Raw genomic sequence first — 26965 nt, forward strand, 5'->3', positions numbered from 1 at the left:
GATTCTTAACCGCTGGACCGCCAGGGAAGTCCCCTCAATACCTTTTAAGAGTAGAAAAGAGTATCCTATGACCAAGAAGTTTGAGTGATTAGTGTTTAGAAGACCAAAGACAAAATTATTCTGAGGCAGCATAGATTTTATACAGGCATAAACTCTAGCAGTTAGCAAAGTAGAGAAAAACCTGCATGCTCAGGGAGCTTACATACATTTGTTTTATGTTCCATAATACATCTTAGAAACTGTAGTTTCAAACCAGGGATTGGCAAGCCATGATCAGGTTCTCTGCCTATTGTTGAAAGTTTTATTGGAACACAGACACACTTATTCATTTGTTTATTGTCTGTGGCTGCTTTTGCAATACAACAGCAAAGTTGAGAGGCCTTGTAGTTTACAAAGCCTAAAATATTTACTATCTGGTCCCTTTTTTTGCTGAACCCCTGTTTTAAACTCCTGATACTGTCTTTTGGGTTCATTAAAATGTTTCATTATCTGGAGTGCTTTAATATCATCTGATTCTCTAGGTCTTGGACTCTTGACCTTCCAGGCTCCCTTGTGCCGCAGTCTATAGCTTTGTGATTTCTTGGGTTTCACCCAAGGAATTAGTTTTCAAGAACTTCTTTAAGGTAAACCAAGTGGTTTTTTAAATAAAAGTGGGAATATCTTACCAGAGAAGCCTCATTTCTGCCCATAGACTTTTCTGTCTAAACACCTAATGAATAGTGGAACTGAGACCAGGACTAGGACTTCTGCCTTAACGCATCATTTTTCCATGATACCTGCTTGTATAGTGGCAAGAGGGGATCAAAAGTGAAATATGGTGAATTTGTATTTTATAATGCTATGATTGAAGTGAGAATGGAAGTGGAATCTCCAGGTGGAATTAGTTTAGGCTATTGGAAATGTGAGAACCAAATCTGGGAAAGAGTTCAGGGCTAGATAAAAGAAGTTCTTAAGAAAGGTTTCTTGTAAATTTTTTAAGATTATGAGTTGATAACCATGCTGTTTATGCAGTGTTCCATAACTTATGAGCTCACACCAAACATATTTAAATAATTTAATGGCTTGGATGATGAATCAAGTATACAAATGTAATAGCTCAAAGATTTTATTTGGGGGGACAGTGAGAGTTGGGAAGACAGGGCTATATGTAATGCAGTCTAATTTAAGGTTCTTTCATTGATTAACAAAATATTAATGGAATACCTTCTATATGCAAGATATACTATTCTAAGCACAAGGAATATAATGGTTGATAAAACAGGATAAAATGATTGATAAAAGAGTCACTATTCTTATGAAGTTTAGTGGGGAAAACAACTAAAAACAAGCACGTATAGTCTCTAAAGTCAGGTGGTGTTAAACGCTGTGAAAGAAAATAACTAACCAGGGTGAGGAGAAAGAGGTAAAGTGCTCATTGTGGGCACTTCCTTGCACCTGCATCTCTACTCCTTACTTCCATTCAAAAAAAATGTATCAGAGTAGTAGTGAGTGGAGAGATGCTGAGTCTAGTTTAAATCATACCTCCTCCCCAAAATGGGGGAAATCAGTTGCAAGCCTGTCTACTTTTTAAAAGGTTTGTAATACTTTTCATAATTAATCTCATCCTGATATTGTGTCACCAAGGTACTAAGATTAAGTAAACTGCTACTTCAGACAGAGTAGAGAAATGGAATTCGTATGCCTCTTGGACCATTCATCCTTTGCCATTTAACCATGCCCAACTCATCTGTATGTTTGAGACAAGTGAGAAAAATAAATAGTGCCAAAATGTGGAGCAGTATAAAATTAGGGACTTGCCACATTTAGGCAGGAAGTGGATGAAATTGATCCTAAAGCAATGGTTTTCAGACTTTTTCAAGTGGCAATTGCTAAAACTTTTCAAAATAAATTTCACTGACAACTTTTAATTTTGTCAAGTACACTTTTATTTTTGTTTATTTTCTTGGCTGCACCTCCTGGCATGTGGGATCTTAGTTCCCTGACCAGGGATCGAACTCACACCCCCTGCAGTGGAAGCGTGGAGTCTTAACCACTGGACTGCCAGGGAAATCCCATCAAGTACATTTTTTTTTAATTTGTTAATTTTTTTTGCTGATGTTTTTAAAATTAATTTTTATTGGAGTATGGTTGCTTTACAATGTTGTGTTAGTTTCTGCTGTACAACGAAGTGAATCAGTTATACGTACATGTATGTGTATATGTGTATGTGTACGTATACATGTACGCATCCATTCTTTTTTAGATTTTCTTCCCATTTAGGTCACCACAGATCACTGAGTAGGGTTCCCTGTGCTAAACAGTAGGTTCTCATTAGTTATCTATTTTATACAATAGTAGTGTGTATATGTGAATCCCAGTCTCCCAGTTTGTCCCACCCCCACCCCCCTTGGTAACTGTAAGTTTGTTCTCCACATCTGTGACTCTGCTTTACCAATAAGTTCATCAGTACCATTTTTCTAGATTCCACATATAAGTGATATTATACAAGTACATTTTTAAAACCACTGTCACCATTACAAAAAGAAAGGAATTTTGACACAATGGAAGAAGAACAAAAATCTCGGAAAAAAGATTTTGCTGTGAGTTAATGAAAAACCTTATACACCAGCCACTAGTCAGCAGACCAGAGCACTCTAGTATCCATTTCTAACCTTTAGAAAATACTCAGCATTCCTCTTTTTCATGCTCTGTTTACTTTATCACTCCTGACATTACCAGCAGAGACTTTAGATGATTACAGAGCTGTAAGTATTAGAGAGGTCAGTTCCCCCAAATTTTAAGGACTAGTACTTTCCAGATTAGAGCATTAATAAATTGAATAAGGATTACATTCAGAACCTGGCAATTTACCTTGTGTGTAAATGGCTAATTGCAAAATAAAGTATCATTTAACTAAAAATTTGTACAGTATTCCTCTTCTGATAGTTTTGTTGCAGTGCAAATATTAGATTATACTCCCTAAGTTAATCTTTTCAGCATTAATTGGGCACTGTTCTGCCTTTCTTTATACTTTGCAGTTCTTTAAAATAGCAGTATCTGTTAAGAGAGCAGTTAGCCATTTGAATAGATCTGCTTTTGTTGTCAAGGTATACCTTTTGCCACTCTAATACATGATAACACTTATTTGGGTATTGTCTAATATTACGGAGTGTTCGTTTATGTTAAGATTAAAAGATGAGCTTGATTATGGAAGTTATTTTTGTGTGTTTTCTTTGATAACCAGTTCATTTTTTTTTATATTTAAGTTCTGTGAATTTGAGAGCAAATTACTCATAGTCTTAGAACTACTTTAGCATGTGCTTTAAAGACTGTACTCTCCAAATTGGAATACATAAGAAGATCCATTGGGATGAAGGAAGAAAATATTAGGCTTTCTGTTTATACTATTTTTTATCAAAATATTAAGCTTTACTCATGTTTTATATATAGTCATTGGCATTCTTATTTAGGATGTTAAAAGGTATTAATTAATTAATTGGGGAGAGGAAGATGACAGAGATAAAGCAAATGGGGTGGAACTTGAGCTGGGTTAAGAAAAAATAATGCACATCATTTTAGGCATTGGACATCAGTAGAGGGAGGGAGGGGGTACATGGTAAAGGGTACAAGGAAAGTCACCCTAAGCACCCAGGCTACCGTACTTTATTTTGAGAGAAAATTCATGGTCAGTAACGTTTGGGCAAAGACAAGAATATTTAGAGATGACAGTCGTGTTGGAACCAAATGATTGTATATGTGAATAAAAGAATATACAGTTGAGATTAATTTGTGGAAGACCTGTATCATATGAGGAAGTTATTAGACTTTATAGATGGTAGAAAATGGTAGGGAGTTTTTAAATGGGAATGTAAATTAATTGGACTGGTATAGATATGTTGGGAGATGAGCAGTGGGAGGGAAGCCCTTGAAGATAAGAATTTCTCCTAATGTCTCATTTACATGTCTGTTTCTCCTATTAGATTAGTATAGTACACTTTCCATAAGTAGAAAGTTATTTAGTTCTGTATACTGAGTTCCTAAAACAATGTCTGACACATAGTAGGTATTTAATAAATCTTGATTGTATGAAGACCATTCAGGAGAGGCTAGTTTAATAATCCACCCAGCTCCATAGTGAAGCCTGACAACAATGGGGGGAAGGACTATGGGTAACAGGAAGGCAGAACTTACGTTCTCAGTTTTCCTTCAACTGTTAGCTGTAATGGAGCTGATCAGAAGTAAGACATTCACCTCAGTAGGATGGCTGGGTCAATTAGTAGTGTGTATACATATTTACTTTATAGCTTTTTTTTTTTGTTTTTTTTGTTTGTTTGTTTTTTTGCGGTACACAGGCCTCTCACTGTTGTGGACTCTCCCGTTGCGGAGCACAGGCTCCGGACACGCAGGCTCAGCGGCCATGGCTCACGGGCCCAGCCGCTCCGCGGCACGTGGGATCTTCCCGGACTGGGGCACGAACCCACATCCCCTGCATCGGCAGGCAGACTCTCAACCACTAAACCACCAGGGAAGCCCACTTTAAAGCTTTTAATAGTATATTATGTTACGAAGTCTCATCTGAGTGAGAGGTTACTTTTAAAGTGAGGTTACTTTTAAAGGTAATAGTATAAAATCAAACAAGATGGAAGCCTAAATCAAGATAATTTCCCTTACTTTTCTGCAGATTTTAGTTTAATGACAAATCACAGTATATTTCAGTGTGAATGTAATTCCTGTCCTTTTTCCATAGGTTCCCTCTTTTAAAAAAAAAAAAAAAGCTGATTTATGCATGTGGCTTTGTAGTCAGCAGTCTGCTTTCACATCTTATTTAATCCTTAAAAGAACCTTATGTGAAGTTAGTAGGAGTTTTTGTCCCATATGACAGTTGGGGAAAAGGATTTAGAGTGATTCAACCCTAAATCACATAGCTAATACATGATTGAATTTATATTTGGCATTATATGTAGAGAGTCAGAAAGGAAAGTATTTGTGAGGCAAGGCTCTGGAGTCAGAACTGGATTTTAGTCTTGGTTTCAACACTTAACCCTATGTCTTAGGCAAGTTATATAATCTCTTTATGGCCTCAGGTTTCCTTATCTGTAAGGCGGGGGGGGGGGGGGGGGGGGGGGGGGTTTGTTGGTACTTACTTTAGTTTCTGTAGGTGTGACTGTCCAATATAGTAGCTGTTTGCCACGTGTGGCTATTTAGCATTCTTTTTCGTACTGTCTTATTAATAGTTTTAATATTGATTACATTTTGAAATGATAGTATTTTGGATGCGTTGGGTGAAATATAAAAATTAATGTTACATATTTTAACTTTTTAATATCTGCTAGAAAAATTTTAATTACATATGTGGCTTGGGTTATATTTCTGTTGGACAGTACTACTCTAGACCAGGGGTTGGCAAACTCTGACCCCCAAATTCAGCCAGATTCCTATTTTTAGAAATGCAGTTTTACTGGAACACAGTCACACCCATTTAATTATATATGGTATATGACTACTTTAATGTTACAGCAGCAGAATTATTTGGTTGCTACATATAGAACCATACGGCCTGCAAAGCCTAAAATATTTACTGTTTTATCCTTTATAGAAAAAGTTTGCTGGGAATTCCCTGGCGGTTCAGTAGTTAGGACTCTGCGCTTTCCCTGCCAAGGATGTGGGTTCAATCCCTGGTTGGGGAACTGAGATTCCCACAAGCCACACGGCCAAAAAAAAAGAAAGAAAAAGAAAAAGGTTGCTGACCCTTGCTCTAGATTGTAACTGATAGATGCTCAGTGTGTTACATCTTTACTTAAGAGTGGATATGAGATACAGAAAGTAGATTAGTGGTGGGTGCCAGTGGGGAAAAGGTAGTAGGGAGTGACTGCTAATGGGTCCCAGGTTTCTTTTTAGGGATGATGAAAATGTTCTGGAATTAGATACCAGTGACAGTTGTGCAACTTCGAAGATACTGAAAACCGCTGAACTACACTGAAAAAGATATCTCAATTTTTTTTAAGTGGATATGAGCCTGGTTTGGTAGAAGTAATAAACCAGTACCTTAAACATGATACATGTTAATGATAATGAGAACATGCAAAGAAACAGATGCATATCAACTATGGGGAACGTAAGAAAACATTTTAATAGTTTTTATGTATTCCCATGCCACTTGAGAATATTTGCAAGTAGTTTTTTGATAAGCAATTAGCTATCATTTATTGCGTACTCAAACTGTCAGTTACTGCTTACCCTATTTCTTTTTAGTTGTAAACTTAACTTTAAGATAGTGCACAATAATACATACATAGCCAGTCTCGGTAAATAGTCACAATAATACATACATAGCCAATCTCGGTAAATAGTTAAATGAGTGAATACGAAGTATAAATAAAATCTATATTTTTAAATATTAGTTCTCTTCTGGAAACACTTATCTAAATATAGAAATCATGGCTTCATGAAGTTTTTAGTAACCTTTTGAGAGGAGAAAATATTAGCAAAGGGAATTGGAAAGCCATTCCAAAAATGTCCATATCTTGTGTATGTGTAGGTGTTTTTTCTTTAATGAATTACTACACATCTACCATATACAAATCTTAGGTATTTTCACACTGCTTGGAAACTGACAAAATATTACCTATTTTGTACAGTTGACTCATTAATTTGTTATACGAAGAGTATGCCAACAATCTGCTTTACGAAATCAAGAAACCAATAATCAAGTACATCATTTTCCTTCTGACCACTAGCAATAGGTTTTCGTTTTATTGCTCTGAAAACATCATGTTATAGTACCTTATTTATGATGTAAGTTAGGATAGCATGATGTCTAAGGGCACAGACTTTGGAGCCAGATAGACCTATTTCCTAATTTATTAACTTAATGCAACCCAGACAGCCTATTTAATATTTAACATCTCTAAGTCTTTGTTTCCTAATCTCTAAAATGGGAATAATACCTTTCTAGTGAGCTTTTTTTAAGGAATGAAGAATTGAATGTAATGTACTTATATAGTAACCACTGAATAAATGGTAACCTCATACTATTATTGCCATTTAATATGTTAAGTTTTTTAATCAAACATTAAATTTTTTTGGTTGTCAGCATCATACATTTTATTATGTATTTTACTGACTCCTACCTTTTCAAAAACATAATGAAATATTAAGTAACATTCTATTTTACTTTCAGTCAAAGAAAAATAAGAAGAAATCAAAGTCAGATGCTAAAGCAGTGCAAAACAGTTCACGCCATGATGGAAAGGAAGTTGATGAAGGTACTTGAGCAAGTGAAAGGACTGTAGAAAAATTTTTAATCCTTTTTTACCAAGGTGCATTATATAAAAGCTGCATTTGTTTCGCTTAATCTTTTATCTGGCTCTTCTTTTTAATAACTATAGATTTTAATGTACACATCTGTGACATTGTTAGGAGACACGTTTTTCCCCTAAATTATTTAAGTATCTAACAATGCTTTCCTTGAAGGGAACTGCCTTGAAATTTAAGGTCTAGCCCAATATCTTGAGCAATTTAAAAGCCGTTCATTTTGTCTTTGTTTCCTAGAAACGTGGTTTGGTTTTTTTCCCATTGTTCTTAAATATACCATCCCTAGAAGGCTGGGTGCGAAATTCTTAAGTAAGCCATTTATTGTCCTCACCTAATAAACCCATTTATTAGTACGTATATATAACAGTCCCCTACTAGTACTATCCAGCAAGATAAAAAATATGCACGATAACTTACATCAATTTTTTCCTAAACCATAGATGACAGATCTGATAAAAATTACCAGAATAAATAATGGCAGTTAGCTGCCTAGAACAGCGAGATTAGAATAAATTCATAGGATAAATTAGTATAATCAGCACTCTTGGTTTTTAGTTTAATATCTAAATTTATCATGATACTTCAGATGCCCCACCATGTTTTCCCCCCAAAACTACAACTTTTTTGTCTTCCCCTTACTGAATAACGTTTTTTTTTCTGGGGCTATGTCAGGAGCCTGGGAAACTAAAATTAGTCACAGAGAGAAACGACAGCAGCGTAAACGTGATAAGGTGCAGTCTGATTCTGGTTCATTGGATTCAACTATCCCTGGGATAGAAAATACCATCACAGTTACCACCGAGCAAGTTACAACTGCATCATTTCCTGTTGGTTCCAAGAAGAATAAAGGTATATTAGTGGAACATAAGAGTGATACATCAAATCCAACTCCTTTTAATCAGATGTACAAAATATCATTACGTCAAAATCTGGCTATTTTAAACTGCTTACATCATTGTGCTGATATACCCTTCTTCGTGAGAGTACTGTGGACCACGTATTGGTTTACCTGATACCAGCAGTGTTACTTGTCACATACTGCCTAATGAATGGCCTGTTAAATTAAAATTGCCTTTCTGCCTTGTCACATGAGAGAATGATTGCTGCTTTTTTCTCACGTGTATTGCTTTGCCCCAACTCCCTAACATCTCCATTTCTTATAGTGGACATTCATTAAATGAAATGACTTGTCACCATTCTTTTCATTCCAAGATGAAACAAGCATGTTCTGGATAATACAGGTTCTATCTGGATTTCTTAACACCCCAACTTTTTGAGAATGCTGTAGGTGTTTGATAAAGCTAGACTGGAACTGCAAACATTATTGAGCTAATGTTCTTCCCAAGTATTTCACATGTTCAAACTATCCAATACTGATGGCTTCTTGATAGTTCTTACATTGCCATCACTTTTACCCTGGAGACATCAGTCTACAGAGTGATGCTGTTCATCTTGCTTCAGGCATTGACTTTTCTTCCTTCACCTTTTCATTAATTGCCAGCACCTCCCACTTGTCTCCAAACCTCTGTCTTAGCCTTGGTGTCTTTTACTTTTTTGCTTGATGATTTGGTGGAATTTATTGCTGTGGTACAGCAGTGACTTCTGCTTATCCATTTTCACTGTCACATATTAGCCATGCTGTAGTGTTTCTGTTGGTGACTCCTTTTCACTGTCTTGTGCATGCCTTCCTTGCTAGCACAATCCTATGTCATGCTGGGTTTTTGATACCTTGTGATCATTATGCTTTTCAGTGTCAGAGAAATAGTATCTTTGTTATAACATGTAGTCTTACCGCTTGCCATATTTCCTAAGTCCTGCTCCAAATATTGGCAAAATTCTTCTAAGTTGATGTGTTTGCTTCCAGGATTGTTGAAAAGGCACCTAGCTGGTATTGCTGAGAGGTGGCAAAGTTGAATCCAATTACAGAGCCCAGTTCTTCAATTCCTACTTTAAAGAATCTTGATAACCATTATAGAACAGGAGACTCTATATATACTTGGGCAATTTTCCAGGTCCTTTTTTGGCATTTTAGTTGACTAAGAATATGATAACTAGAGAGCTCAAATCCTTAAGGACATGTGAAATATGCTGTGAGTAAAAAGTGGCTCTTTTCTAGTGTAAGACTTTAGTACTTAAAGGAGCAATTTATGATAAATAATTAGTAAAAATTAATTTGTATGTTACTCCTAACTTAATGTGCATAGTGGCCTATTTAGTATTAAATAAATTTTATTTCTATTTCAACCAGGTGATTCTCATCTAAATGTTCAAGTTAGCAACTTTAAGTCTGGAAAAGGAGATTCTACACTTCAGGGTGAGAGAAATTACATGTAACTTAAATTGAAGGCCCATCAAGATAGAAACTTATATGTATGTCTCTTTCCTCACATGAATGACACAGAAAGAAAAAAAAAGGCTTAGAAATGATTTTAAATACTAAAGTAACATAATCACAGTTCAGAGGTTTTAGAAAATAGATAAACAGAAAAATCACTCCCACTTCTAACAGTCTTTGGTATATTCTAGTTGTTTCTCCCTCTCCCCTATATGTAAAAACATTCTTTAATAGTTATGCAATTAATAGTTAATAGTTTATATGCAATTTTGATTCTTGCTTGCATTGTTTAAGCTAATAGAGAAAAAGATTTTTTTTTTTTCCGGACTTGGGTTTGATATAGGCATATATGGGATAAAAGACTTTACCCCTGAAATTAGATAAGAAGCCTTAATACCTATAATCTTCTAAACTGCTTCCTGAACAGTATCACATATTTCATAATAAATGGACTATAGTATAGAGTTATGCAGTACTTCACAAATAGAAAATATATTTTATTTACTAGTTTATGATAAAGACTGAATTAAGTAGAGAATGATACACCTTTCCTAAAAACTAAAGTGTAGTAAAACGTAAATTCACAAATGAAGAAGCACCTTCTCGTTTCAGGCTTGTTCTTAACACTGTCAGCTTCCTTCATTCTCATGGTTCTCAATCCTGGCTACACATTACAGCCATCTAGGAAGCTTAGAGAACCACACACGTATATAAAAAGAAACATGTACTTACATACACACACCTATGTGTATTTGTGTGTGTGTGTATATATATACACCACACAGATAATACATACACATGTGTACATATACCTGCATATAAATGTATACACACAAACATAATGATGTCTGGACTCTATCCCTAGAGATTCTGATTTTGATTGGTTTGGGCTGAGGCTCCAGTGTCTACTTTTAAGAAATTTTTCATTTCTTTCAAGGCTTTTTTTTTTTTTTTTTTCACGGGCCTAGCCGCTCAGCGGCATGTGGGATCTTCCCGGACCAGGGCACGAACCCGTGTCCCCTACATCAGCAGGCAGACTCTCAACCACTGCACCACCAGGGAAGCCCAAGAAATTTTTCATTTGATTTTAATGTGCAGCCAGGTTTTAGAATCACTGCCTTATACTATATATATGTATGTGTGTGTATATATATATATATATACACACACATATTTTTAAGGAAAGCGCATGTAACTAAGAAGAAGTCTTTATGTTCTTAGTGGGTGAGTATTCTGAGTATACCAGAATATGTGTTTTCTTCTTTGCTCTGTTTTACTTCTTTTGAGCAAGTCAGTCTGCTTTTGAAAACATAATTAGTATATATATTAAGTTCAAACATACTCGTAGTTTTTAAATTAGCAGTCATCCATGGTGGTCATGTCACTTTTTAAATTCTTCATTTTATCTGTAAAGCTTGAGCTATTTAGAGGATAAATAAAAATATAAATATAAATCAAGCAATTATAGAAACTTGAAAATATCCCAGTTTTAACAGGGAGTCATGTATCCATTTTTAATCTTTATTTTCTTTTCTTTAAGTTTCTTCAGGATTGAATGAAAACCTCACTGTAAATGGAGGAGGCTGGAATGAAAAGTCTGTAAAACTCTCCTCACAGATCAGTGCAGGTGAGGAGAAGTGGAACTCTGTTTCACCTCCTTCTGCAGGCAAGAGGAAAACTGAACCATCTGCTTGGGGTCAAGACGGTGGAGATGCTAATGCAAATGGAAAAGACTGGGGAAGGAGTTGGAGTGACCGATCAATATTTTCTGGCATTGGTAAGAACTGTTAGAAAATTTTAAGTTTGTTTAAAATGCCTATCTGGTACATTTAAAATTTTCCAAGAATGAAAAACAGATCCATTAGTAGAAAAATTAGTAATGCTATACAGAAAGAATATAGATTAACTCATCTCACATCCTTCACATGGAGCAAAATGGGAACTAAATAAGTGAATAATAGCATTTATTATTTACTCTTTATTTAATTATTTCACTTGTTTTTATCACATTTGATTATCAGTTTAGCTAACTGATATAATTGTGTATTTTTAGTGATGTAATAAGAGTAATGTGTAAGCAGACTTTTTGACTGATTTCAACAGTTCTACTATTGAGTTTAAATAAAAGTAGTATATGGAGATACAGTTTATAGCGTCAATTTATATACTATTTTACAGTCTACAAAATGCCTATTTGTAATTAATTTTTCCCCTGGATTCTAAAGATAAAGACTAGTAGTGAGAAGCTTATTTCTGTTGAGAGCCATCGAGTTAAAAGCAACTTAATTTCAGGTGTGTTTGTGTGTGCATGTGTTATAGAAAAGAAATCCATATTTAATATGGAAAACTGCAAAAAGAGAAGGAAAAACCCACTGTTATACATTACCCAGTGACAACCATATATTTCCTTATGGTCCTTTTTTTTTTTTTCTTTCCTGTGTACAATTCTGTGGGTTTCATTTTGGTTTTTTTACACAATCCAAATCATACATGCATTTTTGTGTTCCTCCTCCCTCACTTAATATTGTGCCTCAAACATTTTCTTTACTTTCTGTATTTTATTTAATGACCATGTGATACATTGTGTAAACATAGCATAAACTATTTCACTATTCCCGTATTATCGGAGAAATAACTTCTTTTTTTAAAGAAATGTAAATGACGTTGCATTGAATATATTTGTTTGGGGGTTATTTCTTTAGGATAGATTCTTGGAAGTGATATTATTGGATTAAAGGAAATATGAATGTTTACTCTACGACATGTTGTCAAAGTATTTTCTAGGAGAATTCTAATTTATCCTGTCAGCATCAGTATGAGTGCCATTTATCATATGCTTACCAAGGTTGAGTATTCTTATTTTTTTAATCTTTTCTAATTTGATAAGGAAAAAATACATAAATTGTTCTGGTTAACTTTTTAAAATCACTAATGAGGTTGAGTGTTTTTCACAACTTTGTTGATCATTTCTGTTTCTTTTGTAAATTGTCTGTTCATGTTCTTTGCCCATTTGTGTAATGGCCTCTGTTTTTTGTGCTTTAAGTTGTAATTCCTTGTGCATTAAACATATAATCCTTTCTGTTGTGCTTGTTGCAGATATGTTTTGCTTGGTTTATTTTAGTTTGGGGGAGCAATAGACATTACAGAGTTTTTAGTGTTTAAGTAGAAAGAACTGTTTCTTTGCATGTTACTTGCTTTTCCCATCACTTGTAAGCTTAGAAAAACTCATGTTGACTAACATCCCTAAGAAGCAGACTCTATATCATTTGCTAATATTGTTCTTCAGCTTGTCCTCCCCTCTTCCCCTGCAATGTCCAGAAATTGTGGAGAAATATCAAGATTTGTTTGGAAGAAGAGACAATCCCTAAATTCCTAGCCTCGTTTTCAGCAGTAACAAAAGCATAAATTTCTATGCTAATAAAGCATCCTTTCACACTTAATAAAAGAAATGGTCAAATTTTATCAAGTAATCTTAAGAACAATGACCTTTTGAGATATTTGCAATTTACTTACAAAACCTATGTAGCATTTTCATAATTAGTACATAAATTAGTTGGTAGTACTTGCTTAATGTTGCTGTAGACAAACTTAAGCAGCAGATTAGAGTTCCTGCTTAGATGGACTAGGACCTTTATTGAAATTGAAAGGGAACTATATTAAATGAGGTTTGCAGTGAGTTGCTGAGAAGAGACAGATGTGACTTGTCTCATGGATGTATATATGTTCCTTAAAATACTCATACGTAAGTAGGCAATTGCTTTAAAATGTTGAGAAGATATCATGGTGTAGTGGAATGAGCTTGTTCCTAGTTCAGACAGACCTATTTGGGATGAATCCCTATTTTTCCACATACAAGCTTTTATGGATATTAGGCTAGTTATTTAACCTGTGTGAATCCCATATTCAAGTAGTTGTAAGGATTGGCTATAATGAGTGTGAAGTACCAAGTTTCAGTGCCTCATCCAAACTAGTAGCTTAATTGTGGTAGATGATCGTGTAGCTTGCTGTAGAAGAGAAAGAACATGGGCTTGGAAAGTAGGTTTAAGTTCCAGTCATGGCTCGGGTGTTTTCTGTCAGCAGGTCACTTAACTGCTCTGAAACTTTGCCTAGCAGGGCTGCCCTAAGGATTAGAAGTAGTTGGTGTAAAGAGCCCAGTACATAATAGACATTCAATAAATGGTAGCTATTGCCATATTAGGTGGTTCTGATTTCTAAGGGTATCTTTAAATATTATTATCATAGTTATAAATCTGTACGTATCTTTCAAGTTTCATTGCAAATTGAAGGTTCCAAGTGACGTTCTTTATTTTAACAGCTGCTTGGTCTAGTGTGGATAGGGGAATGAATACCTCTGAACAGAATTCTGCTTCTTTTGCATCTCTCACACTTAACTCTGCTGTTTCTGGTATGTGAAAACAGTCTTTCATTTAGTTAACAAAAAAATTTTGTTTAATTTTAGCACTTGCTATTTGAAAAAAATAATCAGAGTCAAGTACTGCTATCCACATAAATTATAGATATACAGTATAAAGTAGCAGAGGCCTTAATAAAGAAAGACCTAAATTCTTACCTGCAGGTGGCTTAGTTCCTTTCTGTGGTGGAGATCAGAAGATTTTGTGGCCTAACTTAACTGAAAGTGTGTTGGCACACAGATGAATGCAAATAGAAGGCCTTCCCTTCAAGGTCATGACACTCTTCTGTTACTAGTTTACCCCTACCATAATTCTACTTGTAGTTTGGCATTTTATTTCTATCTGCCCTTATTCATCATGAGTTTATAGCTTTCGGGTTATGTGGACCCTCTGAGTATCTGTTGAGTTAGAAAATTCATTATTACTACTAAACTACTATAATTCAGCATTACTTACATGGTTATGCCTTTTATTAATAATATAGATGCTATATATACTTAACAAATACTACATAAACATGGGACACATTTAGTTTTGTAATGTTTAGTTCACGTTAGAATTCATGGACCCAGTACTAATCTTGTAGTTCCACAGTGTCTGGCGTCACCTAGTCTAGAATAGAGGTCAGCAAACTTCTTCTGTAAAGGGCCCAATAGCAAATATTTTAGGCTTTGTGGGCCATACCGTCTTCTGTTGCAACTACTTAATTCTGCCATTGTAGCAGTAAAGCAGCTAGAGGCAATACATAAACCAAATGAGTGTGTCTGGTTCTGAAATATTGTTCTTTTGATTTTTTTTTCAACCATTTAAAAATATAAAAACTGTTCTTGGTTCATGGGCCATACAAAAAAGGGATGGTTAGATCTGGCCTATGAGTTGTAGTTTGCCAACCCTTGGTCTCATAGGCTACATTTTAGTTCCAGAGGTACAAGTTAATTTCTTCCTTCATTTGGTGACTTTGTACAACACAGATGCTATTCTATTCATATATTCAGAGAAAGCTGCTAAAGAAATAGCAACAGTGTTACTGTAGTCTTTCTAAGCAGCTAATGTGCTATTTATATATGAATTTTATAGGGTTACTCCATTTGTCAAAATTTATATTTAAAATATATAACTGTTTTGAGTATATTTCAAGCATATTAGTGGAAGGCTAGTAAGATCATCTATAACCAAGTGAAAATTTATAAGTGAGTAAGGACTTTTGTGAGGGGAAGTGTCTTTTATACTAACAGGTATTCTTCTTAACCCTTTATCAGTGGCTCTGAATGCAAAGTGAATATCACAGTCACCTAAGAAGGACTCCAAAACATGTGCAAATTCTGATTCAGAAGGTCTGGGGTATATAAATCCCTGATGGAAAACCACTGCTTTACATTTCTATTCTAAAACGAATTTATGGCTATAGAGCCAAGGATTTTTGACCTGGCATCCTTTAATTTATATGCAAAACTTTGTGTAAGTCCTGGACAGTAGTCCAACCACAGCTTTCATCATATTGCTAAAGGACTGTGTGACCCCACTCACCCCACCTATTCCCCACCTCCTAAAAAAGTAAAAACAGAAAAAATTTAGAAGATAATATTCTCTTGCTTTTAAGTGCACTTGAACTTACCTTGGTCTCTAAACCACCAGCACAACTGTCTTATTCTCTTTGGCTTCTTTCTGCCTTACCTCTCTAGATAGTCATCTATTTCTTTTATTTTTTCTTAGGCAGAAGGTTCTAGCAAGCTCAGACATTTTCTAGTTGTGTCCTTCAGGGTTCTAAGGATAGAGGCATACCCTGAAATTTCCAGTATTTCTTTTATGCTTTATTATTTTTCATGAAGAAGAAAAATAAAACAATTTTTCTTTGACTTCTTGAAATTTGTAGATACCTGGTTTGAAGTATATATTATAAAGGACAAAATCTAAGGGATTGGTACTAGGGAAAAAATATATTTCTGATCAGTGAATTCAATCCAGTGATTATCGTGCTTAATCTAAAATTACCCTCAATTCTGCTTTTCTTTATCTTAACTCTTTTTCTGATGTCTGCAGTTTTCCTTTTAGGAGAAATAAAAAATAATTAAGTCTTCGTGTGCAAAGTATAGAACTATTGTTATGAAACATCATTAGAAAATTCCATTTTTAATTTTATTGCATTCGTTTTCATTTAAGGGTCTACTGCTGAGCCAGTTTCTCAGTCTACCACTTCTGATTATCAGTGGGATGTTAGCCGTAATCAACCATATATCGATGATGAATGGTCTGGGTTAAGTATGTCCTTTTAAAAATTATCAGTTTATTTTTGTTTTTGTTTTCAGAATTTTCTTTCTAACACCCTAATTCATGCTTTATGTTTTAATTTTAATCCTAATTTTTCACCTTTTAGGTCATAGTAATATAGTTTAATACCAAATGTATACTACTTGTAAACTGACTATTGAATACCTGTAGAATTAAAACTAAATTCACTTTTCATGATTCAGGCAATATTTAAACATGAAGTTTTCTTATAATTGCTCTGTAGTTTGTCTAGTTTTTAAATTGTTTTAAATGAATGTTCTATTTCTTTTCCTAGTTTTAATATAATAGAGTAAATAGAATATACAGGAATGGCTTTGAATTCATGAGGTATGCACGTTTTTATATTGGTAGAAAACCATTTTCTTAGTCTCATTTCCAGTAGAAGCATAGGAAAGTTAAAGGCAAGAGTCACAAAAAAAGAGGAAGGGAAAAGGAAGAATATGGTTTTTATGTTCAGAAAGTTCATACCATCTTCATTTAAAAAAAAAAAAAAACAGATTTTCTTTTTCCCCACAACCTTAAATGTTAGAATTTAAAACCCTCTGGAAACAGGACTTTCCTTATCCTCAGTACCTAGTGCAGTTTTTTATACACAGGTGTTCAATAGTACTAATGATAATAAAATCAAACACCTGACTGTGCCAGGCAGTGATCTAGATGGTTTAAGTCTTATGCATATTATTAGCTTGTTTAGTACAATTCTGTGAGGTAGGTATTTTTTTTTCCCACACTTTCCAGTTGAAGAAACTGAGGTAAAGAAAAGTTATCTAATTTTCCCCAGCCACACAGTTAAGTGGAAGAGCTAGTATCAAACTTTGGTAGTCTGGCCCCCAGAGTTCATGTTCTTAACCACTGCATGGTACAACCTCCATGATGATTGTAATCATGAAGGTATGCTTGCAACACAATCCAAAGATTAGTCTTAGACTAGTCTCTGTTAGATTCGTTGAAGCACAGTTGAGGGAGGTGAGGTTGGAAAGGTATATTAGGAAGGACCATATTGTGAAAAGCCTTGAATTGCTGGCTAAGTATTAGGGAGCCAAGGGTCAGAGTACTAGTTTAGAAGGTAGATCCTAGTTCTAGTCCTGACTTTAAAACATAGTACCTCATATGTCTTGGACTTTGTCACTTATCTTGGAATCTAGATTAATTGACCTGTGAAACAGAGCAAATAATCTTTCATATCTACTTCCATAGAGTGTTATGAGGTTTTAATGAGGGAGTGAACATGAAAGCTCTTTGAAAATTATAAAGTATCAGATAAATACAAAGTATTACAAGGATGTGAAGCACTGTTTTGTGGGGGGCGGGGGAGGAAACAGTCTGTACTTCGGGAAGAATGATCTGCTATATGCAAAATAGAATTGAGGAGTGATTGTAAGAAAATAGCACTGAGTTGTCTTGGGCAGCTGTGGGTTGAAGCTGAGGAAAATGGAGCAAACAGGGCTCTAGGCTTCCCTGCTTGGAAAGAATAGCTCTACTTTTATCTTTTTATTCTTGTGATAATGAAAAACACAATTGGCTGATAAATAAGAGACTGAAATAAACATATCCATGGGACTCTGTACTTAAGTAATAAGTATCAGACCGCCTTTTTTGTTTGTTATGCTGTATTGGCAGTCTTTTCAGTCCAAAGTTACTCTTTAACCTCATTTTCTCTGTGAATTTTATTTTTTGTGTTATCTTCTTTAATGTCGCTAATTTTGGTACTCAGTGAATTTAGTTATTCCTTCTAAATTTATAGAATGCATGAAGTATTTGAGATTACTAATCCACAAAGTATATATATACTATCTTTACATTTAACAATGTGATACGATTAATATATTGACCCTCTGGTTTGAGGCATAAACATCATTATCTAGCAGAAAGGCATTGAATTTACCCAAGCACTTGAATATAAAGTTAAGATGCTGGAACTTCCCTGGCAGTCCAGTGGGTAAGACTCTGCGCTCCCACTGGAGGGGGCACAGGTTTGATCCCTGGTTGGGGAACTAAGATCCCGAATGCCATGCATTGAGACCAAAAAAAATTGTTTAATAAAGTTAAAGATGCTAAAGTACAGAAGGTAATGTTTTTTAAAGACAGATGTTAATCATTCAATTATCTTGATCATAAAGGAACAATATCGTCATAACCCCTGTAAAAAGTCAGATGTTGAATAGAATTTTGTTTTTGTTGGCACACCAGAGTGAAAGAATTAACGGCAGCATAGTGAATGGGTTGAGAGCATGGGCTTTGAGGACAGACTACCTGGGTTCGAATCTTAGCTTCATTGTTTTTCTGTGCTTCAGTTTCATCATCTGTAAATATAATATTTCTTCCCTCACAGACTTGTTGAGAGGATTAAGTGACATAATACTTATAAAGCCCTTAGAACACTGCCTGATACATTGTAAATATTCAATAAGTGCTGTGATGCTATTGATGATATTCTTCTAGGAGCATAATTAGTCTACTCAGTGGGGTTAATTTGTAAATTGTCTGTTTAAACACTAGAGAAATTCTTTCTAACATATTTGTTTTATTTTATTAAAGTTAATGCTGAATTAAGTTCTGACCAGAAACAGCTGACAACCATTTTCTTACTGAGATAAAAAGGAAAATAGCTACGGGATGCTTAAACCTAAAACATTATTTCACAAGCAAATTCAATAGAGAGACAAATTCCTTACCATTTTGAAAAGACAGCTAATATAAAGCTCTTTGGAAAGACTTTGGCAAACTAATGGGAGAATTTTAAGAAATGAGAAATTACTCTATAAATGGAGGGAACTATGCTATGAATGAAACTGTACTACATGGTTTCAAGGAAACTAAGATTATTAGCACCAAGTATATGTATACTTGGTGCTAATAAACTAAGGTTCATTAGGCCCATGAACCTTAAGAATTATGCGTTGTCTCCTGGTGACAATTTTTAGGCTTAGTTGATTGATCTGTTGTTTTAAAGTAGTTTTATTTGGGGAATTCCCTGGTTAGGACTCTGCACTTTCACTGCCGAGGGCCCCAGTTAGATCCCTGGTTGGGGAACTAAAATCCCACAGGTCGGGGGTGAGGGGCGGTGGGAGGGTGGGGGGGAGTAGTTTTATTTGATCCCAGTTAATTTAAAAATTATATAAAAACCAACCTGAAATCAGTAAACGTGGAAAAATCACAATAAAGCTTTATAAAGCCTGTAGAGATTTATGCTTCTATTAATGTTCTGATAGAAGTTGAAACATAGACTACAGTTACTCCTCAAACTTTATGGCTGTCTAAGCCTTTTACAAAAAAAGATAATTTTACTGAGTACTTTACTAGATTTTTATCCCTCACCCCCCACCACCACCGTATTTATTAAGAAAAGAGTTTATATGTTAAATAGTGCCCATTCATTTCCTTAAACTTTTTTTTTTTTTTTGACAAAATAAAGTTTTTTTTCCGACAGGAATCCCTAAGTGACCTGGCTTATGGACAGCAATTTTCCAAATCTGGGTTTCTTATTTGTGAGGTTTAAGCAAAACAGTTGACAGCTTTGGCATTCAAATCTCCTAATAATATTTTTAATGAATGCTTGGTGTAAGATGAGCAATTGGTTCCAGACATCTACTAGATACTTTTTTTTTTTTTTTTTTGTCTGTGCTGGGTCTTAGTTGGCAGCACTCGGGATCTTCCTTGTGGCATGCGGGATCTTTAATTGCAGGATGTGGACTTCTTAGTTGTGGCATGTGAACTCTTAGTTGCGGCATGCATGCGGGATCTAGTTCCCCGACCAAGGATCGAACCTGGGCTCCCTGCATTGGGAGCACAGTCTTACCCACTGGACCACCAGGGAAGTCCCATACTACTAGTATGGGAGGTCACATACCACATACATATTTACTTATAAAAATGACTTCTGCATTAAAACATAACCAAGTGTATCTTATTGAGAGATTTATCAGGATTGGGAGAAATAAATTCTTAATTGTGTATGCCTGATAGCTTAGAAACTCTTTCTATCGTTAATGTCATCAGTGATATATTAAAAGCAGTAGGTACCATTTATTGAGCACTTACTGCATTGCTATGAACTGCTTTACATGTATCTAATATAATCCTTTCAACAATCCTGTGAAGTTGGTACATAGCCAATTAAGATTGAGACATTTGACCAAAATCACATAGTTATTAAATGGTAGAGCAATATTCAGATATAGGTCTGTTTGATTCTGAGGTCCATGCTCTTAACCCCTATGCTGTTACTGTGTAATACTGGCTCTGGATACCTGCTCATGGTAGTAAATTTAGAAATATATGAAGGAACTTCCTTTTTTGTAACACATTTCACACTTGTAATCACTCCATGTTTTTCCTCTACTGGACCATAAATTCTTGCTTTTGATGTTTTCAGTCTCTCACCATCCTCTACTGGTTTAGCCCCTCTTCTCCCTTTTCGCACTTCCCATGACAGAATCTGTCACTCTGTACTTAATTGTTGTACTTACTTATCTTCATCCCTGAGTAGACAGACTGCGAGCTCCATGTGGGGAGGGATTATTTCATACTCATTTTTGTACCTCTGTTATCTGTCTAGCTCAAGTTCTAGTATTTAGTAAGTACTTAATAAGATGAAATTCCTGTAACTCCGTTGTTAAGATGTATCTATTATTAATGTATTCTTTTCTTTTGTCTCTTCTTCTTATAAATTTGGGATCATGTTGCACAGGCAGTTTTGTCTATGATTTTTATTCTATGAGCATTTTCCCAGATCACAATATATTTATCCAAAACATAGATTTTTTTTTTAAGTCTTCATGAGGTCATATAATAATACCTCCCCTCTAAACAAAAATAATAGAATTCATGTGGAAAAATAAGAATAGTGAAGAAGATAAGAGTAATGCAGGCAGATTTGTTGTTCTAGATAATAAAATATATTACAAGTTATATTTTGTATGACAGGAATAGATGAATGGAACAGAAATTCCAGAAATGGACTGAAGTGTATATTTAAGAATTTAATATTTCATAAAAGTAGCATTTGGCATTAATTGGGGAAAGGTTGGATTTTTTTTCAATAAAGAGCAATGTTAGAATGACTTGTTAACCATTTAGAAATAAAGTCTAAGTTCTGTTATGTTAACATTAAGTAGTTATTATAGGTGTATATATGGATGTGTATGATGTCCAGGGAGAGGAGGGAAGAATTAGTTTTGAGAGCTACTTATCTAACCAGGGTAAAGCCAAAGATTGTTTTTCTCTTTTAGAATAAGCCAGTGATAGCTTCCCAAAGGAGGTAAAAATTCAGTGCTTCCTAGCGTGAAAGAATTTGGAAGTCTAGATTAGAAATTTATTCTTCAAAAAAAAAAAATTTTTTTTTCTTGAGAAGAGGGTGATAGAAGCCCTGAAAGTGACTCATATATTTTGGAAAGATAAAAGTAGCATTGAATAATCTGAAAAAATATAAGAAGGTAAAGTATTTTTTTAAAAAGAGGAGAAAAAGAAGAGGTTGACTATTGTGCATGACTTGGTGAATTTGAAGAAGAACCTAATGTTAAACAGTTCACAAGGAGGGAAGAGCGTGATTTCGGCACTGCTGTTAGAGAGTGACTCATTTTACACCCTGAGGGGACAAATCAGAAAAAATGACCAAGTCCTAGATGAAGTTACACATAAACAGTGAAAAGAAAGCAAATTCAGGGGATAAACTTCCTTTGATAATAAAGGAAGTAGCGAGAGTGGAATAAATGGTTAATTCATAAGTTTTCTGGAGTTTCTTAGACATTCCATCTAGTCATATAATGTGCCCAGCAGAAGTTGGGTAAAGGTTTTTACCGTCATGTTATTGGGTATTTTTCCTAGCCCTTAAAATGTACTTGGGAGGAAGAAGAGCAGTAGTTTAAAATTACAGCTTAGTTCAACATAAGGAATTTGGGGTTTTGCATTTAGTTTTTGGCAGAAGTGACAGATACCTAATTGACACTGTTAAATTTTAGATGGTATGTCTTCTGCTGATCCCAGCTCTGATTGGAATGCGCCAGCAGAAGAGTGGGGAAATTGGGTAGATGAAGAAAGAGCTTCACTTCAAAAGTCCCAGGAACCAATTCCTGATGATCAAAAAGTGAGTAAAGGGATTAGTGGGTGTTTATTTCTCTAAGCAACCAACTGTATTGGAATTATTAAGGGTTACATTCTGTATTACAAATATATCCAGAGGTAGAGTTGCTTCAGAGAGACATTCTAATCATATTTGCTTCAGTCATCTTATGTCCACATGCCTTCTCTCCATTACTGTTTCTTCTTTCCACAAATTATTGAGGATTCTACTATGTGGAAAGCACTATTATATACTGATAAGAAAAAAGACGCACAATTCCTGTCCTCATCAGAATTATTATAACAGCCTACCAACTTTTAGTGTGTTTAGAGAAGAGTAGATTGGTTCTCAATGAAAAATTAAGGAAAGCTTCATAGCAAGATAAGACTGAGAACCTTATGAAAAAGGGACCAAGGCAGGAAAGTAACATGTTTGGTGGAGAGGTATAATACACGTGTGGAATCAATTGGTGGTAGGATCAATTGTTTGTACGTCAGTCTCCCTTTCTAGGCTTCATTCCTTAAAGAAAGGGACCGTGAAGTTTTTATTTTTGTAGCTCTATAAACTAGAGCTACAAAACATGATTCACATTCAGTAAATGAATAAATAGATGAAATGAGTGGTATATATACCTTGCCACATTTTTATGGAATTCTAGAAGTAATGAGAACCTACTGACAGCTTTTAAACTAGGGATAACCTAATCATTGCTAGGGTTAGAAAAATTAGGCTGGGAGCTTCCCTGGTGGTCCAGTGGGTACGACTCCAAGCTCCCAGTGCCGGAGGCCGGGGTTTGATCCCTGGTTGGGGAACTAGAATCCTGCTTGCTTGCTGCAGCTAAGAGCCCTCATGCTGCAACTAAAAGATCCCGCATGCCGCGACTTCCCTGGTGGTCCAGTAGCTAAGACTCCACACTCCCAATGCAAGGGGCCCAGGTTCAATCCCTAGTCAGGGAACTAGATCCCACATGCCGCAACTAAGAGTTCAAATGCCACAACTAAAGATCCCACATGCCACAACTAAAAAAAGATCCCATGTGCCACAACGAAGATCCCGCACACAGCAACAAAGATCCCGCATGCCGCAACTAAGACCCAACACAGCCAGCCAAACAAACAAACAAATAAATAAATAAAAATAAAAAGATCACTCATGCCGCAACTAAAAAAGATCCTGCGTGCTGCAACGAAGATCCTGTGTGCCACAACTAAGACCTGGCACAGCCTAAATAAATAAATTTTTTGAAAAAGAAAAATTAGGCTGGATATAGCAAAAATGAGAAGACTGGTTTGGGAGGCTATTTTATACTATTTTGATTTCATGAATCAGGAGGAGATAATGAACTAAGTTGATAGCTTTGAAAAATAAATGGAAGTGGTTATTTACAAGAGTCATTAAGCTACTGATAGAACTTTTCTACTGGTTGGTTATAGAAAGAAGGGTGAAAAGTCAAAGAGGCTCTGAAGATACTAGGGCCATTATTATTCAACAGACATTAATTGCATCTGCCATGGGTCAGGTATTGTGCTAGTAGAGAAACAAGACACAATTACTGCCTTCGAGGAGCCTACAGTCTAGTTAGGGAGGAGAGGAGGGAGACAGGCACATTGGAAGATAAAAGTAATGTTATAATGTGTTAGGTATTATGGAAGCACTTCGGCGTTTTAGCAAAGGCATCCCAGAGGTTAAAGCAGAATGTGTAGCAAAGAGTGATCAGAAATGAGACTGGAAAGGGAAGCAGAAACCAGGTTCTACAAGCCCTTGAATGTCACGTTTAAAACCTTGGATTTCCCGCCTGCCAATGCAGGAGACATGGGTTCGAGCCCTGGTCCAGGAAGATCCCACATGCTGCAGAGCAACTAAGCCCATCTGCCACAACTACTGAGCCTGCGCTCTAGAGCCCGCGCTCTAGAGCCCACATACTGCAACCACTGAGCCCGTGCGCCTAGAGCCCATGCTCCACAACAAGAGAAGCCACCACAAAGAGAAGACCGCGCACCACAATGAAGAGTAGCCCCTGCTCACCGCAACTAGAGAAAGCCATGCACAGCAATGAAGACCCAGTGCAGCCAAAAAATAAATAAATAATTAATTTTTTTAAAAAAATTGTTCTTAAAAAAAACAAAAAAAAATGACTTCCAGAATTGTAGCTTAGGTAACTGGGATGGTGAAAGTGGTGCTTCCAACAGAGAAAGCAAAAGCTAGTTAATTGGGGGAAGATGGTTGATTCAGTTTGGGATGTGTTAGATGTAAGGTATTTTGTAGATATGCCTAAGAAAAGTTGGTTGCAACAGGTTAAAGCTTTGGGAAAAGATTTGTATTTGGAAGTAATTAGTATATGGTTGTTAAAACTTTGAGGGTGAGTGAAATGTGTAGAAAATTTTATAGAGTTGAAAAGAGCAATGTAATGAGCATAGAAATCTGGGGAACTCCCAACTTTTAACCCATGAAAGAAACTGAGGGAGGAGAGTTCTGGGACACAGAGGCTGAGACATTTGTTCTCTGGTAATTTAGAGCAGTTTGATTAGAAACCTTGGACTACTAGCCAGTCGGAGTAAGTTGAGTAAAATGATGGTTAAAAAATAATAAGGTATTTTTTTCTTGGGACTTCCCTGGTGGTCCAGTGGGTAAGACTCCGTGCTCCCTATGCAGGGGGCCCGGGTTCAATCTCTGCTTAGGGAACTAGATCCCTCATGCTGCAACTAAAACCTGGTGCAGCCAAATAAATAAATAAAATTTTTTTTTAAGATTTTTTTTCTTAAGCAAGTTTGGGTATGGATGGAGGAGAAGTAGTGGATAATAGCAAACTGTAGTATGATGAAGGGTTTTGTTGGGGTCGTTTGTATTTTAATGATAGGAGAGATTTTAGTGCAGGGGTCAGCAAACTTTTATTTAAAGGGCCATGCATTAGTGCAAAAGCAGCCATAGACAGTATGGATGGATTATAAATTGGCTGAGAAGCAGACTGACCAGAGTTCTTGTGACCTGAATATCCTTCAGAGGATGCATCTTTTCATATGACATTTTAATCATTGTGAGCCTATGGTAAAAACTTCTGTGGAAGTTTCTCCACAACTAGCAGCCAACTTGGACTGAAAGTCTCTTAGCTAAGTTTAGCAGGATTTGTGCAGGATTTGGTTTGGTTTTGTTTTTCCATCTGCTAGTAATTTCTGTAAACTATTTGATGGTTCATGAGACCTCCAAAATCATCCTAATGACTATGGTGCTGAGCAGAGAAATAGCAAGTTAGCTATATCATCTCTCCCGTTAAGTAGAGTCTAAGAATCTTGGCTGTCATCTGTACAGAATAATCTAAAAGCACTTTTCCATAGAAAACTCAGCTATATGGTATGTGTGAAGAAATATAATAGTTTTTTAGGGATGTGTTAGATGTAAGGTATTTTGTTTTTTAAACTAATTAATCATACTAATTTAACAATTCTAATTTGCTATTCTTGTCATGCAGAATATTATTTTCAATGACATTCCTTCTCAAATTCAATTTTTTTAACTAAGCCTTTTCTTTTGAGGTAATTATAGAGTCACATGTACTTTTTAAAATATTTTATTTATTTATTTATTTATTTTGGCTGCGCTGGGTCTTCATTGAGGCATGTGGGCTCAGAGTTGCCGCATGCAGGCTTCTTGGTTGCGGCATGCTACCTCTTAGTTGTGGCCTGCATGTGGGATTTAGTTCCCCGACCAGGGATCGAACTCAGGGCCCCTGCATTGGGAGCACGGAGTCTTACCCACTGGACCAGCAGGGAAGTCCCAGAGTCACATGTACTTGTAAGAAATAATGCAGAAAAATCCCTTGTACCCTTTACCCAGTGTCCCCCAATGGTAACATCTTGCAAAAGTGTAGTACAGTGTCAAAACCAGGACATTGGCATTGACATGGTCAAGATACGGAACATTTCTAATGTCTTTTGTGAAATATCTGTTGTATCTTTTGCACACTTTCTGATTGGATTGTTTATTTGTTTACTGTTGAATTTTGAGTTTTTTTTTATATAATCTAGATACAAGTCCTTTGTTGGATATGTGGTTTACAAATATTTTCTCCTACTCTGTAGCTTGTCATTCTCTTAACAGGGTCAAGTTCAGTTTTAATGCAAATAGTTCTGTGTTTAAATAAAATGAATTACCTAAGAAACGAGTTTTTAAAAACCAAGGTTTACACAGCTGTCTAATTGATCATGTAGTGAGTGATGAAAGATGTAAGAAAAAGAGGTTTATCGTAATAGAAGAGTGAAGTTCCATGCACTTTTGTTATTTTTTGAGTATGTGATTTCAGATCAGTTTTATTGTTACTAATTCTTATTTAGAATTTGGGAGAAAAAGACTGCACCTAATGAATTATTTCATAATAATTTTCTGAATAATGAAAACTTAACCAGTTGGTTCACTTCAGTATTTTTGCTTTTAAAATCAGGTTTCAGATGAAGATAAAGAAAAGGGAGAGGGAGCTCTTCCAACAGGGAAATCTAAAAAGAAGAAAAAGAAAAAGAAGAAGCAAGGTGAAGATAACTCTCCTGCACAGGTAAAGTATAAAACAACAGACATCATTCATTA

General features: G+C 35.5%; 1 protein-coding gene across 7 annotated transcripts in view; it reads left to right on the top strand.

Moving 5' to 3' along the window:
- The window catches only part of MTDH (metadherin), a 53587-nt gene that overhangs the window by 19233 nt on the left and 7389 nt on the right, over positions 1–26965 (top strand). For 2 of the 7 annotated variants that reach the window (XM_027131470.1, XM_027131473.1), the window contains 8 exons: positions 7160–7244; positions 7966–8142; positions 9542–9607; positions 11169–11405; positions 13944–14033; positions 16201–16299; positions 22290–22414; positions 26826–26933. In XM_027131470.1, the coding sequence (XP_026987271.1) occupies positions 7160–7244; positions 7966–8142; positions 9542–9607; positions 11169–11405; positions 13944–14033; positions 16201–16299; positions 22290–22414; positions 26826–26933 (987 nt within the window). The remainder of the gene's footprint in view (positions 1–7159; positions 7245–7965; positions 8143–9541; positions 9608–11168; positions 11406–13943; positions 14034–16200; positions 16300–22289; positions 22415–26825; positions 26934–26965) is intronic. The other 5 variants (XM_027131472.1, XM_027131471.1, XM_027131475.1 and 2 more) reach the window with 5 other exon arrangements.

Source organism: Aethalodelphis obliquidens, unplaced genomic scaffold (genome assembly GCF_003676395.1).
Source record: "Aethalodelphis obliquidens isolate GAN/ISIS:26980383/991018 unplaced genomic scaffold, ASM367639v1 scaffold39, whole genome shotgun sequence".
NCBI classification, from domain to species: Eukaryota; Metazoa; Chordata; class Mammalia; order Artiodactyla; family Delphinidae; genus Aethalodelphis; species Aethalodelphis obliquidens.